General features: G+C 48.2%; 1 protein-coding gene across 1 annotated transcript in view; it reads right to left on the minus strand.

Annotated features, from left to right (window-relative positions):
- Nucleotides 1–13,499, minus strand: part of LOC147103154 (macrophage scavenger receptor types I and II-like) — a 58,889-nt gene extending 45,390 nt beyond the window's left edge. Inside the window, exons 1-3 of the mRNA XM_085962496.1 lie at nt 13,412–13,499; nt 10,439–10,615; nt 776–904 (exon numbers count right to left, since the gene is read on the minus strand). Of these exons, the coding sequence (XP_085818622.1) occupies nt 776–904; nt 10,439–10,607 (298 nt within the window). The 5' untranslated portion in view covers nt 10,608–10,615; nt 13,412–13,499. The remainder of the gene's footprint in view (nt 1–775; nt 905–10,438; nt 10,616–13,411) is intronic.
- Nucleotides 13,500–15,339: the final 1,840 nt, after the last annotated feature.

The raw sequence follows: 15,339 nt of genomic DNA on the forward strand, positions 1-15,339 counted from the left end.
ACACTGTACTTTTATATTTTATTGCCAATGGAATATTTGGAAAAGACTGAAGACTGTAAAATATAAATGGACCCAAAATCATGTTCGATTGGGAGCAGAGAGATACGAGCTTTAAAGCAGGGCAGAAAGGGACATGAGATGAGACTGTGAAGGCACTGAATTAGGATTTAAATGGCATGGCAAGCTGAAGGAGCTGCCTAGCTTTCCCTCATTCCAGCACAATTGCCCTGAAATTCTGTGAGGCTACCATCAGTTTCCCAGCCTAACCTCCGAGTATACCTTCCCGCCATTTCTCTGGGGTTTCCACAGGTCTCCTGCCAAGGTTATGGCAGGAGACCAGGGACAACCCACGGAATTTATGGGGATTATGTTGCGTTTGTGTTCTGCTTCTTTATTGTAATAATAACAATGTTTGGGGCGATCCGATTAGCAGTAGAACACTGAGCACCTGGCTCAGAAGATCCCGAATTCACATCTCTACCTTGACAGGCATTCCGACTCTGGTTGCATCTCAGCTCTGCCTCTACGTGAAGCAGTACACTCACCACATTCACTCCCCGAGGGAGGAAAGCTGTCAGAACCAGGTGAGCACAGTCTGCAGAAGGATGCCTCATTTAGCTGATCACACATTAATTAGTTTGCTCAGCAGATGAAACAGGTGAATGAGGAACCGTACTTGTGATAGAGCCACCTGTGAGGACTTTGACAGGTGGGGGGTGGGGAAGCATCAGCTTGCTATTCTAGCGAATTGTAGATGAAACAAATATATTTTTACCTGCCATGGCCACAACTGATACCAGGATACAGAGGACTATCAGGTACAGAGCAATCACTGCTGTCCGCAGGGTCCAAGATGGCAATGGTATATTGAGGTAAGCTCTGCTTTCATTTACGCCACTGGGCTCTGAAAAACAGTGGAAACCTTATGACATATAATTTGTTTACATTTTCTTAGATGAATATTTGTAAAGATTAAAGACTAAAGCAAATTAGAATAAAGTCTTTCCAGCATTTTAAAAATCAATTTACAAGCTATTAACCCAGTTGCTTCTTTGTGAAAGTACCGACATACATAAACTCATGGGGGGAGAAATTCGGTATCGTCCCATTTGAGACGCAATTATCGGCCGGGCGCAAAGTTTAGCGCCCGGCGCAAATTATCGCCACCTACTGCTAAATTGGTCTGTTTCGCCCCTGGAGCTGATTGCAGCGCTAAATCAGGCACTGCACGACTCTCTTAAGGCACTAAGCTGGAGGAGCGAGGCACGAACTGAGAGGGCGGGCACAGCGCAGGCGCTGTCAGTTAGCGATTGCACACAGACACGCGGCACCGGTCAGCTCTTAAAGGGGAGGGTCGATCTTGATTTGCAGCCGCACCCTGCGCATCGGAGCCCTGAATCTCGGCCTGGACTGACTTGTTGCCAAATCCTGCAGCCAAGGACCATGGAGAGGGCCAGGGAGCGAGCGCAGCGTTTCAGCGAGGGGGCTTTGGAGGCTCTGGTTGGCACGGTGGAGGGCAGGCGATCTCTCCTGTACCCGGAGAGTGGCAGGAGGCCTCTGCCCAGCGAGTACCGAAAAGCTTGGAGGGAGGTGGCTCACAGAGTGACCTCCAGCAGCGTGGTGCCTAGGACCCCTGTGCAATGCAGGAAGAAGTTCAACGACCTCACTCGGGTCGTCGGGGTGAGTGCCTTTTTCAGAAACCTCTTCATCCCTCCATCTCGACCTCGCTTTATGGCCAAAGGTTCTTGAAAGCCCCAATGCCCAGCACTCCTCCAACACCTATGGCCCTTTCAGGAAACTCACATGCAAATTCAGCACTTTGCATACAGTAAGGGTTATTCGACCATGGGAGGCATTTCAGCCAAGATCATGGCTGCACACAGTAAGGACTATTCGACCATGGGATGCATTTCAGCCAAGATCATGGCTGCACACAGTAAGGGCTATTCGACCATGGGAGGCATTTCAGCCAAGATCATGGCTGCACACAGTAAGAGCTACTCGACTATGGGAGGCATTTCAGCCAAGATCATGGCTGCATCTTTACTCAGACCCCGACCTTTTTTTTGCAGGTCAAGCTGGCGCATAATAGGAGACAGCAGCAATGGACCGGGGGAGGCCGGCCTCACCGTCAAGCCCTGACCGATCTAGAGCAGCGAGTCCACCAGATTGTGGCAAGCCGGATGCTTGGCCCCGTCGCCACTGGAGACGCCGACCCCATTCTGGCCAGCAATGGTAAGGTCATCACCTTTTTGACTTCTCTCCTTCCACTTGTTCCTCACAACAGCATCCTTTGACACTCTCGATCCAAATCAGTACATCGCTGCACTCATGCCTCCCTTGCTGCCACCCTGTCCTCACGCTAAAGCCACTCTTGTGCCTCCCTGCTTTCAGATGCTGATTCACCAGGTGAGGAGGCGGGCCCTCAAGCTGCCACTGGGAGTGAATCTGAAGGCGAGGAGGAAGAGGAAGCTGGACCATCAGCGCAACCCTCTGCCGAGGCAGCCCATGGCCATACTAGGGACACGCCTTCCCTGGAGGGGAGCGGGGGGGGAAGGGTCTGATGAGGGTGAAGCTCCAGGACCCAGCGGGCTGCAGCAACGCGAGGGGGGTAGGGAAGCTCGGGGGCCTTCTCCCCGGAGGGAGAGTATGGCCTCGAGTCCTGCTACAGTGAGCACAGACGAGGTGTGGCTCCTCGCTGAAATGAGCGCCCAGGCGGAGCAAAGGCACACTGAGCTTATGGCTGCAGTGGCAAGGATGCCCAAATCCATTGAGTACTGGCAAGGAGTGTCCAGGACTTTGGTGCAGCACAGGCGTCTACCACGCAAATGCTAAGTGCTGCAATGCAGTCAGTGGCTGGTCTCATGCAAACGCAGATTGAGGCCACGCGAGCACTAACTGATGTCACCCTCGCTGCATCGGGCAGATTTCCCCGGGGCTCTCACTGCGCTGCAGCAGGCCAGCAATCTGTGCTCCCGCAGATTGCTCCGCATGCTGAAGTGCTGCCCCGTGGGAGTGCCAGTGTCGGTCGAGCGGGGAGTTGGTGTCCTCTCTCAGGATGACAGCATTCCTGCTGCCAGCACTGTCACTTCTCCACTGCAGTTGCCACCACCTGTAGGACAGACTGCTGCCGCCCATGCAGAATTGGAGCAGTCAGCAGCCGGGCCCACCAGGCCCAGAGCTGGTCCAGGCCGTCCCTCAAGGGCATCTGCAGTCTCAGTTTCTGACACTCAGCAGCCTTCCCCCAGCCTTGCTGCAGCCACTGGGGTCCCATTACGGAGGAGCTGCAGGGTGGGAAGGGGGCAATTTCACAAGGGAAGCAGATCACCCTCGAAGGGCAAAAAGTAGAAAGTGTGGCAAAATCTTGTTCATTGTTTTATTGAAGGCCGAGGATCATGGTCATATCTTTGTTACTGTTTTGGACATTGTCTCCAGGTTGTGAGAGCCAGTTATGTGATTGACTGTTTTTTTTTGTGTTTCTTTCTATTACTTTGTCATGCGGGAAGGATACACAGTTTGGTAAATAAAGAAGTGTCTTTATTCAAAATGTACATGTTTGCTCTTTGCACTCATTGTTGCCTTGACCGGCTTAGGGGTTGCGGCATGGTTCCATTCAGGTTCTTTGAATGGCAGAAGCCATTCCCTCAGAGGGGGCCTAGAAGTGACTTGCTATAAGCCTTTGACGGACGGCCCTTGCACTTTGTGCCTCCCTCCTGTCTTGATGCTGCTGCTCCTCCTCCTCCTCCTCCTCCTCCTCCTCTGCTGGTGCTCCAAGGCCCGGTGGCATTGGCTGGGTCCTGAGGATTGCCAGGTTATGCAGCATGCAGCACACAACAACGAAGTGGGAGACTCGCTCAGGTGAATACTGCAGGGCTCCTCCAGAGTGGTCCAGACAGTGGAACCGTTGCTTGAGCACACTGATTGTGTGCTCAACGATGTTCCTGGTAGCTTGATGGCTCTCGTTGTATCATTCTTCTGCAGGGTTACTGGGCGAACGGAGCGGGGTCATCAGCCAGGTGCACAGAGAATAGCCCTTGTCCCCAAGAAGCCAGCCTCCTGGGTGAAGCGGGGTCTCGAAAAGGTCTGCCACAGAAGTCTGGCGCAGGATGAAGGCATCGTGGCTGCTGCCTGGAAAGTGGGCATTGACAGCGAGTATCAGCTGTTTGTGGTCACAGACCAACTGGACATTCAAGGAATGGAAGCCCTTTCGGTTGCGGAAATCCTCGGCATTCTCTTGCGGCACCCACAAAGCCACATGGGTGCAGTCAATGGCGCCCTGCACCATGGGAAAGCCCGCTATTCTTGCAAAGCCCGCTGCGCGTTCTTGCTGCTTGTCCGGGGTCATGGGAAAAGAGATGTACTCTCGTCTCCTTTTAAAGAGGGCATTTGTGACTTGACGGATGCAGCAATGCACCACGAACTGGGAGATATTGGCAATGTCCCCAGTAGCAGATTGAAAGGAGCCGGTGGCATAAAAGTTGAGAGCCACTGTTATCTTCACTGCCACCGACAGAGATGTCCTGCTCCTCAGTTGAGGCTGCAGATCTGGCTGAAGCAGGTGGTAGCGACAGGCGGAAAGGAGGGGGGCGCCACTGAATTTCCAGTCCGGGGTGCCCCAAGGGCGTTGCACTCTGGAATGACGTCAAGATCTGCGTGCGCAGGAGAGCGGGCGGTATGGTTTAGTGCCGCCGCTAAATGTCTGCTCAATTTCGTGAGAGGCGCAGGTATCGCCGGGCCCGGGCGCTAGTTGGTTAGCACCCCACTTATCGCCCTCTTAAGGCACTAACAGGTGGCGCTAACAACTGAATTTCTCCCCTATGGTCTCCACCTGTTCTCTGCACTCTCTCCTCTTTTGGTCAATCCAATAAGGGAATAGCTCCAACCTGACTGTGCCAGTTCTGATGAAAGGTACCACCTGAAACATTAATCTATCATTCTCTTGCAGATAATGATTGAACTGCTGTGCATGTCCAACATTTTGGTCTAGAAATTCCCTGGGAATGCATTGCCAGTAGTTACACCAGGACTGTGCCCACTGGTGACCTAGCCTGCTGCCCCCACTTAAGTGCACAAGGTCAGGGGGAGGTGGCTATGAGGAGTGGGCCTTTGGCAGGTTGGCGGCTCCCCCTCCCCCACCGCAGAGACTGGAAATGCTGGCTTAGGCTTCCCAGCCTGGGGGGTTGCCGTGCTACCCTGAAAGGGGAAGAAGCTGTCCCCAGTGTGGCCCCTTGCACGAGGGCTGCTTGTAAAGTTAAAGAAAAAATTTCCATGGATGTTAGGGATCCAGACCCCAGTTCTGAGGAATTTCAGCCCCTTTCTGTGTTTATTTGGAAGTAATTTATTTTCTGAATTGCAAACTTACATCTAAATCAAACCCATTGAGGAAAAATCCACAGAAGCAATGGGCCTATGGTAGAAGATTGCAGGAATTTTTAAAATATAAATATAAACTTAAAGAATATAGAATTCCGTGTTCCCTAAGGGTTAATTTGCAATCCTTACTGCAATTGCGATTACCTGGAAATCCTCAATTAGTTTCTTTTATACAGAATGCCTCAGTTAAGCATGACAATGTGTTTATACTGGCTTGTGCCTAAAGGCTTCTCATAGACACAACATGGTGCAGCAGAGAAAGTAAACAAGATATAATACAGATCAACACTTCAAATTCCTTACTGCAAAGGCACTGTGATGTCTAATGTTCTGTTTAAATGTTATAATATTTGTAGAGAAACTGGAAGCTCTGGATACAACAGAGGCCAGCTCAAGTAACTGAAACTTGCTAGTGTAGTTTAAGAGGGTATGAGACAGAATATTCTTCCTCTTCCTCCCCACCCTGGAGTGATAATGATGACAAAAACAGAAAGTGTTGGAAACGCTGAGCAGGTCAGGCAGCTTCTGTAGAAAGAACAGACAAGTTAACATGTCGGGTAGCTTCACCAGACCCTTCTGTTCTAATGAAAGGTCCATACCCAAAATGTCAACTAATCCCTTCTCTCCACAGGTGCCGAGTGTTTCCAGCATTTTCTGCTTTTGTTTCAGAATTCCAGCACCCGCAGTATTTTACTTTCGGCTTATATTAATTAAGATGTCAGTTGCCCGAAGAATTTTCTAACGCCACTAACTCTCCCAAACCATTAAGTCACAATTGTCTCCTCTGCCTCACTTTGCGAGCAGGACTCAAGTTTACGGGCACTGGTCGAGGCTGCTGCATTTTCTACTTCCTGAAATCAAAGCACATTGCTGAGGAAGTGCTGACCAAGGAACATTAGCACAATGTTTAATTTTCTCAGCTCAGCAAAAATAAAATCACAAAAAGGCAAGTATTTCTGTGCAATGGAATGAAAACATTCTTATTCCATTCAATTGTAAGGTTTTGCATTGAAATATTCTCAATTTACACTACTAGGTTCATAGCAGAATATTGACTATTGAGACCATTAGGGTGACAAGGACTGGAGTACTCTGGCACACAGATGTACGTAAGTAGATGGATGATAACAGAGGAGCGCATCCCCGAATTTCATCGTCCCACCATTGACAGCCGTGTCATCAGCTGTCTAGGCCTTAAACTCTGGAATTACCTCCCTAAACCTCTCTGCCTCTTTATCCTCGTTTAAGTCACTCTTTATAACTTACCTCTTTGACCAAGCTTTTGGTCACCTGTCCTAATATCCCTTTATGTGGCTCGGCATCAAATACTTTTTAAATTTGTTTATGGGAAGTGGGCGTCGCTGGTAAGGCCAGCATTTATTGCCCATCCCTAATTGTCCTTGAGAAGGTGGTGGTGAGCCGCCTTCTTGAATCGCTGCAGTCCGTGTGGTGAAGGTATTCCCACAATGCTGTTATGTAGGGAGTTCCAGGATTTTGACCCAGCGGCGATGAAGGATCGGCGATATACTTCTAAGTCAGGATGGTGTGTGACTTGGTTGGGAACTTGGAGGTGGTGGTGCTCCCATGCGCCTGCTGCCCTTGTCCTTCTAGCTGGTAGAGGTCGCGGGTTTGGGAGGTGCTGCTGAAGAAGCCTTGGCGAGTTGCTGCAGTGCATCTTGTAGATGATACACACTGCAGCCACGGTGCGCCAGTGGTGGAGGGAGTGAATGTTTGAGGTGGTGGATGGGGTGCCAATCAAGTGGGCTGCTTTGTCCTGGATGGTATCGAGCTTCTTGAGTGTTGTTGGAGCTGCACTCATCCAGGCAAGTGGAGAGTATTCCATCACACTCCTTACTTGTGCCTTGTAGATGGTGGGAAGGCTTTGGGGAGTCAGGAGGTGAGACACTCGCCACAGAATTCCTAGCCTCTGACCTGCTCTTGTTGCCACAGTATTTATGTGGCTGGTCCAGTTAAGTTTCTGGTCAATGGTGACCCCCAGGATGTTGATGGTGGGGGATTCGGCGATGGTCATGCCATTGAATGTCAAGGGGAGGTTGTTAGACTCTCGCTTGTTGGAGATCGTCATTGCCTGGCACTTCTGTGGCACGAATGTTACCTGCCACTTATCAGCCCAAGCCTGAACGATGTCCAGGTCTTGCTGCATGCAGGTATGGACTGCTTCATTATCTGAGGAGTTGTGAATGGCACTGAACACTGTGCAGTCATCAGTGAACATCCCCATTTCTGACCTTATGTTGGAGGGAAGGTCATTGATGAAGCAGCTGAAGATGGTTGGGCCTAGGACACTGCCCTGAGGAACTCCTGCAGTGATGTCCTGGGGCTGTGATGATTGACCTTCAACCACCACAACCATCTTCCTTTGTGCTAGGTATGACTCCAGCCAGTGGAGCGTTTTCCCCCAATTCCCATTGACTTCAGTTTTGCTAGGGCTTCTTGATGCCACACTCGGTCAAATGCTGTCTTGATGTCAAGGGCAGTCACTCTCACCTCACCTCTGGAATTCAGCTCCTTTGTCCATGTTTGGACCAAGGCTGTAATGAGGTTGGGAGCCGAGTGGTCTTGGCGGAACCCAAACTGAGCATCAGTGAGCAGGTTATTGGTAAGTAAGTGCTGCTTGATAGCACTGTCGATGACATCTTCCATCACTTTGCTGATGATTGAGAGTAGACTGATGGGGCGGTAATTGGCCAGGTTGGATTTGTCCTGCTTTTTGTGGACAGGACATACCTGGGCAGTTTTCCACATTGTCAGATAGATGCAGTGTTGTAGCTGTATTGGAACAGCTTGGCTAGAGGCACAGCTAATTCTGGAGCACAAGTCTTCAGAACGATAGTCGGTATGTTGTCAGGGCCCATAGCCTTTGCTGTATCCAGTGCGCTCAGCCATTTCTTGATACCACGTGGAGTGAATCGAATTGGCTGAAGACTGGCTTCTGTGATGGTGGGGACCTCAGGAGTAGGCCAATAAGTATCATCCACTCGGCACTTCTGGTTGAAGATGTTTGCAAATGCTTCAGCCTTGTCTTTTGCACTCACCTGCTGGGCTTCACCATTGTTGAGGATGGGGATATTCACGGAGCCTCCTCCTCCCGTTAGTTGTTTAACGACTGGATGTGGCAGGACTGCAGAGCTTTGATCTGATCTGTTGATTGTGGGATCGCTTAGCCCTGTCTATAGCATGCTGCTTCCACTTTTTAGCATGCATGTAGTCCTGTGTTGCAGCTTCCCCAGGTTGGCACCTCATTTTTAGGTACGCCTGGTGCTGCTCCTAGCATGCTCTTCTACACTCCTTATTGAACCAGGATTGATCCCCTGGCTTAGTGGTAATGGTAGAGTGAGGGATATGCCGGGCCATGAGGTTACAGATTGTGGTGGAATACAATTCTTCTGCTGCTGATGGCCCACAGCGCCTCATGGATGTCCAGTTTTGAGCTGCTAGATCTGTTCTGAATCTATCCCATTTAGCACGGTGGTAGTGTCATACAACACGATGGAAGGTGTCCTCAGTGTGAAAATGGGACTTCGTCTCCACAATGACTGTGCAGTGGTCACTGCTACCAGTACTGTCATGGACAGATGCATCTGCGACAGGTAGATTGGTGAGGACGAGGTCACGTAGGTTTTTCCCTCGTGTTGGTTCTCTCACCACCTGTCACAGGCCCAGACTAGCAGTTATGTCCTACAGGACTCGGCCAGCTCAGTCAGTAGTGGTGCTACCGAGCCACTTTTGGTGATGGACATTGATGTCCCCACCCAGAATACATTCTGTACCTTTGCTACTCTCAGTGCTTCTTCCAAGTGGTGTTCAACATGGAGGAGTACTGATTCTTCAGCTGAGGGAGGGCGGTAGGTGGTAATCAGCAGGAGGTTTCCTTGTCCATGCTTGACCTGAAACCATGAGACTTCATGGGATCCGGAGTCAATGTTGAGGACTCCCAGGACCACTCCCTACCGACTGTATACCACTGTGCCACCACCTCTGGTGGGTCTGCCCGGCCGGTGGGACAGGACATACCCAGGGATGGTGATGGAGGAGTTTGGGACATTGGCTGAAAGGTATGATTCTGTGAGTATGACTATGTCAGGCTGGTGCTTGACTAGTCTGTGGGACAGCGCTCCCAATTTTGGCACAAGTCCCCAGATGTTGATGAGCAGGACTTTGCAGGATTGACTGGGCTGGGTGTGCCATTGCTGTGTCCGTAGCCGGTGCCGAGGTCGATGCTGGGTGGTCAGGCCGGTTTCATTCTTATTATGTTTTGTGGCAGTTAGTTACAACTGAGTGACTTGCTGGGCCATTTCAGAGGACAGTTAAGAGTCAACCACATTGTCCGATTACGCTCCTGTGCAGCGCCTTGGGACATTTTTAACCATGTTAAAGGTTCTATATAAATGCAAGTTGTTGTTGTGTAGACAGTGAGCAGAAAATGTCATCCCATTCAATTCCTTGAAATGAATGCCAGCAGAGGGAAAGGTCACAAACACCATCTTTACAGATGGCCAAGTGCCTTATTATTATGTAATATTTGTTGGTAATTCAGTGAGTTCCCAGCATTCATACAGTCTTGCACAATGCCTCACTGAGGAGTGGGATGTGGGAACCCAGATCATTTTCAAAAAGAACTTGGCATAACAGAAACTGCACAGGGCCAGTTCAGGCATTCCGAGCCTCACAACGAACATACCATCCACTATAATTAATAGTTTGGAAGAATGGCAAGTTATTAACCTATTCAATAATATTATTATTGTGGGAAATACAGCAGAATGAACAACCACTGCCTTTTGGGGTACCCTGAGGTAGTCCCAACTAGTATTAATCTCATAAGACAATTCACTCTTAAAATAGAAGAATAAAATTCAAAATCCATGGAGTCAGATTCTGTTTTTAGATTATTTGGGAGCATCAAGATTAAATTAAAACAGAGACGTGGGATCAATGAAGAACAGAAAGAAAAAAAATGAGGTATGTGTAGAAAAGTGGATAGAAAGATACAAATACAGAAAGAAATTCCTTCTCAATAATTATAATTTTTAAATGTTCTTACTATCATCACATAAATTCATTTCTGAGTGAGAGTTAGAAGACTGCATCATGCTGGCTTCTTCTTTCAGGTTTTCCAGTAGAGTAACGTTATCGCTGCCCTCGGGCAATTTCTCCCACTTTACCATATCTTGGTACCGTCTACCTGTGAATAAGGCTCGGTGAATGGACATATGTTTACCTGAACAGATAAAGATTAAAGCGGACATGGTAAAGCACAATGGTGTTGTAAATATATTCCTACGTTTTTAAAGTATAATTCCATCCCTTTATTCACTCAAAATAAAGAAAAAAGACCGAGGAGTTAAATACAAATATCACGGCCATTATTGTGACTTTGGAGTATTTGCTCTGACAATGCTTTGAATGGTGGGATACAACAGGCCTTTAGAACATTCTGACATTCAGAGCCACTGACAGATCCTCTTGGCTTTATGGCTAAAATTAAATTTATTTTTCACGGACTTGTTTCAGATATCAGAGCTAAGGAATGGAGTATCATCAGCCAGTTGCAGGCCAAGCACAGCATGGGTAAATCTATAGACATCGAGGAAAGTGCTGTCTATTCCATCCCAACACTTTTGCCTTAATACTAACCTCAGAAGAAAAGTGCCCAGTATATCAGTGTGACCTTTTTTTTATTTCCTGCTTCGTTCATCATTATGGCCTTGAGTAACATTGCCAATTTAGTCCAATATATGCTGAATTGTGGATGGCTCTATGTTATGGGTCTGCACCTACTGATTACAGGAAACTTTGTGCTATCCGGCACCGACGGGACCGAGCTGCTGCCGTTCCCTTAAAACTGGCGGACACTCCAGAGCTAATGTTGAAACATACGGAGATTTTCATCTCCGTATGAATCAACAAACCCTGTACAGCCTCTAAACAGTCAGCAAGCGTCTCTGTAGCATCGCTAGCTGAAGCTGTTGCTTAGCTATAGTCCTTGCAGAGCTTGACTGTTCAAAAAAGCAAAGAAAAGAAACGAAAAGAATAAAAAACGGCTCCTGATTTTTGCCGGTGGCTCGAGCTTGCCGAACAGTTCGCCTCCGGATAACACAAAGTTTCCTGTACTGCATAAAGTGTGCCCAAACTCATTCCATATCAGAACCTTGTAACCAGAAAACAGAAGTTCTGACGAAGGGTCATCGACCTGAAACGTTAACTCTGTTTCTCTCTCCACGGATGTTGCCTGGCCTGCTGAGTTTTTCCAGCGTTTGCTGTTGTTAACCAGAAAACAGAGGTGAGTTTCAATGGCCCCGATTTTAACTCCAGGTGGATTCCCCACTCAGGCCTGAGTTAAAATTACAGTCGGGTCTCAATGATGTCATTGGGCCGCAACATGCCAATATAAAGAAGGACCCCGTTGGCTCCGGCCGGGTGTCCTTGCTGCCTGCTCAGGGGAGCAGGTTAAAATTGAAGATGTTGCGATCATGGTGGTTTTCGGACAGGTAAGAGCCAGGGCGATTTTAACTGCCACCCGCCAGGTTTCTGCTGAGCGAGTAGGGTGACTGAGCTGGCTTCCTAAACCAGAACCCAGAACTGAAAGCACAGTATGCTAACCTACTCTACTATCCAGTCTCCTCCCACACCCTTTAACATATACAAAAGCAAAATAATGCAGATGCTGGAAATCTGAAATAAAAACAGAAAATGCTGGAAATACTCAGCAGGTCAGGCAGCATCTGTGGAGAGAGAAACAGAGTTAACATTTCAGGTCGATGACCTTTTGTCAGAACCTTTTAACATATATCTGGTTAAAAAAAAGTAAATGGCATCAAGATTTGAAGCTATCTTGCCTACCACCATAATTTATTAAAAAATGCACGGTGGCATAGTGGTTAGCACTGTTGCCTCACAGCGCCAGGGACCCGGGTTCAAATCCGGCCTTGGGCGACTGTCTGTGTGGAGTTTGCACATTCTCCCCGTGTTTGCGTGGGTTTCCTCTGGGTGCTCCGGTTTCCTCCCACAGTCCAAAGATGTGTGGGTTAGGTTGATTGGCTATGATAAATTGACCCTTAGTGTTAGGGGGATTAAATACGTGGGGTTACGGGGATAGGGTGGGATATGTGTTGGTGTAGGGGTTATGGGGATCGGGTGGGATATGTGTCGGTGCAGGCTCGATGGGCCGAAATGGCCTCTATCTGCACTGTGGGGTTTCTGTGATTCTGTGAACTAGCAGGGCTCCAGATTACAGACACCCATCTTTTTACTAGTCACTGATGAGCACTAAATGGAGAAATCAGCTTCAATTTGCAATCAAGAAGAAAAGATAAGGATGCTGAAGATCATGGGATGTTTAGTTGGCGGAAATGCCTGCCCCACTAATAATCATCGCACAGTAACTGGCACTAAGAACAACAGTGGTCAGTGTGGGGGTCACACCCACTAGTGGTGTGGTGCACCAATGGCTCCACTAAGTGCAGGCCACATCCATTTATTAGTGGCGGGATATGCAGGAAGCTTCTTAATAGTTGAAAGGTCCAGAAAGCCTAAGCAACCCTGGAACACGAGCAATGAAAAGTAGTGTACCAACAGAGTGAGGAACACCAGTTAACAGCATGCAGGTAAAGCACAATTACAGTATAGTGGATTCAGTGCGAGTTTAATAGGGAATTTGAGGAACAGAGTGGAAATAGGTACGTGCATATAAAATGCACCCAAGCTAGGGGGGGAAAGAAAACAGGACCAAGAAAAAGTAGCGGAGGTAGGAAGAAATGAAACAGAGTCAGAGAAATAACAAGGAAGAGAGATAGCAACAAATTAAGAAAAGAAAATGCAAGAAAATAGCACCTTCTGTATCAATGGAACAAAACAGTTACACAACCATCTATATTAAAATCCTTATGCTGTGACAGATGCACACAAATAAATTAAAATGTTATTTAATAAATTTATCAAATATATAGCAGGTTTTTACATAAAATAATTGCTCAGCCCATACCAAATCTAAATCAGAGATTCCGCAACAACTCACCAGATTATTTGAACTTTTGTATTTTGGAACCTTGAGGAGAACACTCTGACTGTTGCACGTTCGCAACACAGTAGAAGTGAGCTCTCGGTTTACTCCACGAACAGTCACAAGGTTGCATGAGGGGGATCGAGGTTATGGTTAGTTCACAGGCAGACAGGCAGGTCTGCAATCCAATCAAATGCAGGTTGCAAATTTTAGTAGGGTATAGGTGTAACAAAAAAAAACAGGGCTTGAGAGAGAGATTAGTAAAACTGTAGTGTAAATCCATAAAGCCTTGGGACTTAGAGTCATAGAGTAATACAGCACGGATAGAGGCCCTTCGGCCCATCGTGTCCATGCCGGCCATCAAGCCCTGTCTAATCTAATCCCATATTCCAGCATTTGGCCCGTAGCCTTGTATGCTATGGCATTTCAAATGCTCATCCAAATGCTTCTTAAATGTTGTGAGGGTTTCTGCCTCCACAACCCTTTCAGGCAGTGAGTTCCAGACTCCAACCACCCTCTGGGTGAAAAAGTTCTTTCTCAAATCCCCTCTAAACCTCCCGCCCTTTACCTTGAATCTATGCCCCCTAGTTATTGACCCCTCTACTAAGGGGAAAAGCTCCTCAGCATCCATCCTATCTATGCCCCTCACAATTTTGTACACCTCAATCATGTCCCCCCTCAGCCTCCTCTGCTCCAAGGAAAACAAACCCAATCTGCCCAGTCTCTCTTCATAGCTGAAGCGCTCCAGCCCTGGTAACATCCTGGTGAACCTCCTCTGCACCCTCTCTAACGCGATCACATCTTTCCTGTAGTGTGGCGACCAGAACTGCACACAGTATTCCAGCTGTGGCCTAACCAGTGTTTTATACAGCTCCATCATAACCTCCTTGCTCTTATATTCTATGCCTCGGCTAATGAAGGCAAGTATCCCATATGCCTTTTTTACCACCTTATCCACCTGTTCCGCCGCCTTCAGGGATCTGTGTACCTGCACACCCAGATCCCTCTGACCCTCCGTCTTGCCTAGGGTCTTTCCCTTCATTGTGTATTCCCTTGCCTTGTTAGACCCCCCAAAGTGCATCACCTCGCACTTTTCCGGGTTAAATTCCATTTGCCACTGTTCCGCCCATCTGACCAACCCATCTATATCGTTCTGCAGACTGAGGCTACCCTCCTCGCTATTTACCACCCTACCAATTTTAGTATCATCCGCGAATTTACTGATCATACCCTTTACATTCATATCCAAGTCATTAATGTAGACCACAAACAGCAAGGGACCCAGCACCGATCCCTGTGGTACCCCACTGGCCACAGGTTTCCAGTCACAAAAACAACCTTCGACCATCACCCTCTGCCTTCTGCCACTAAGCCAGTTTTGTATCCAATGTGCCAAGGCACCCTGGATTCCATGGGCTCTTACCTTCTTGACCAGTCTCCTGTGCGGGACTTTATCGAAGGCCTTACTGAAATCCATGTATACCACATCCACTGCGTTACCCTCATCCACACACCTAGTCACCCCCTCAAAAAATTCAATCAAATTAGTCAGACATGATCTTCCCTTGACAAAGCCATGTTGACTATCCCTGATTAATCCTTGCCTCTCCAAGTGGAGACAAATTTTGTCCCTCAGGATTTTTTCCAGTAATTTTCCTACCACTGATGTTAGGCTCACTGGCCTGTAGTTCCCCGGTTTTTCCCTACTACCCTTCTTGAATAATGGTACTACATTAGCGGTTCTCCAGTCCTCTGGCACATCCCCTGTGGCCAGAGAGGTCCTGAATATATGTGTTAGAGCCCCCGCAATCTCCTCCTTTGCCTCACACAGCAGCCTGGGGTACATTTCATCCGGGCCTGGGGATTTATCCATTTTTAGGCCAGCTAAAACCGCCAATACCTCCTCCCTCTCGATGTTAATATGTTCGAGCATATCACAGTCT

Source organism: Somniosus microcephalus, chromosome 20 (assembly GCF_052327205.1).
Source record: "Somniosus microcephalus isolate GS21.2 chromosome 20, FLI_Smic_1.0, whole genome shotgun sequence".
Lineage (NCBI taxonomy): Eukaryota > Metazoa > Chordata > Chondrichthyes > Squaliformes > Somniosidae > Somniosus > Somniosus microcephalus.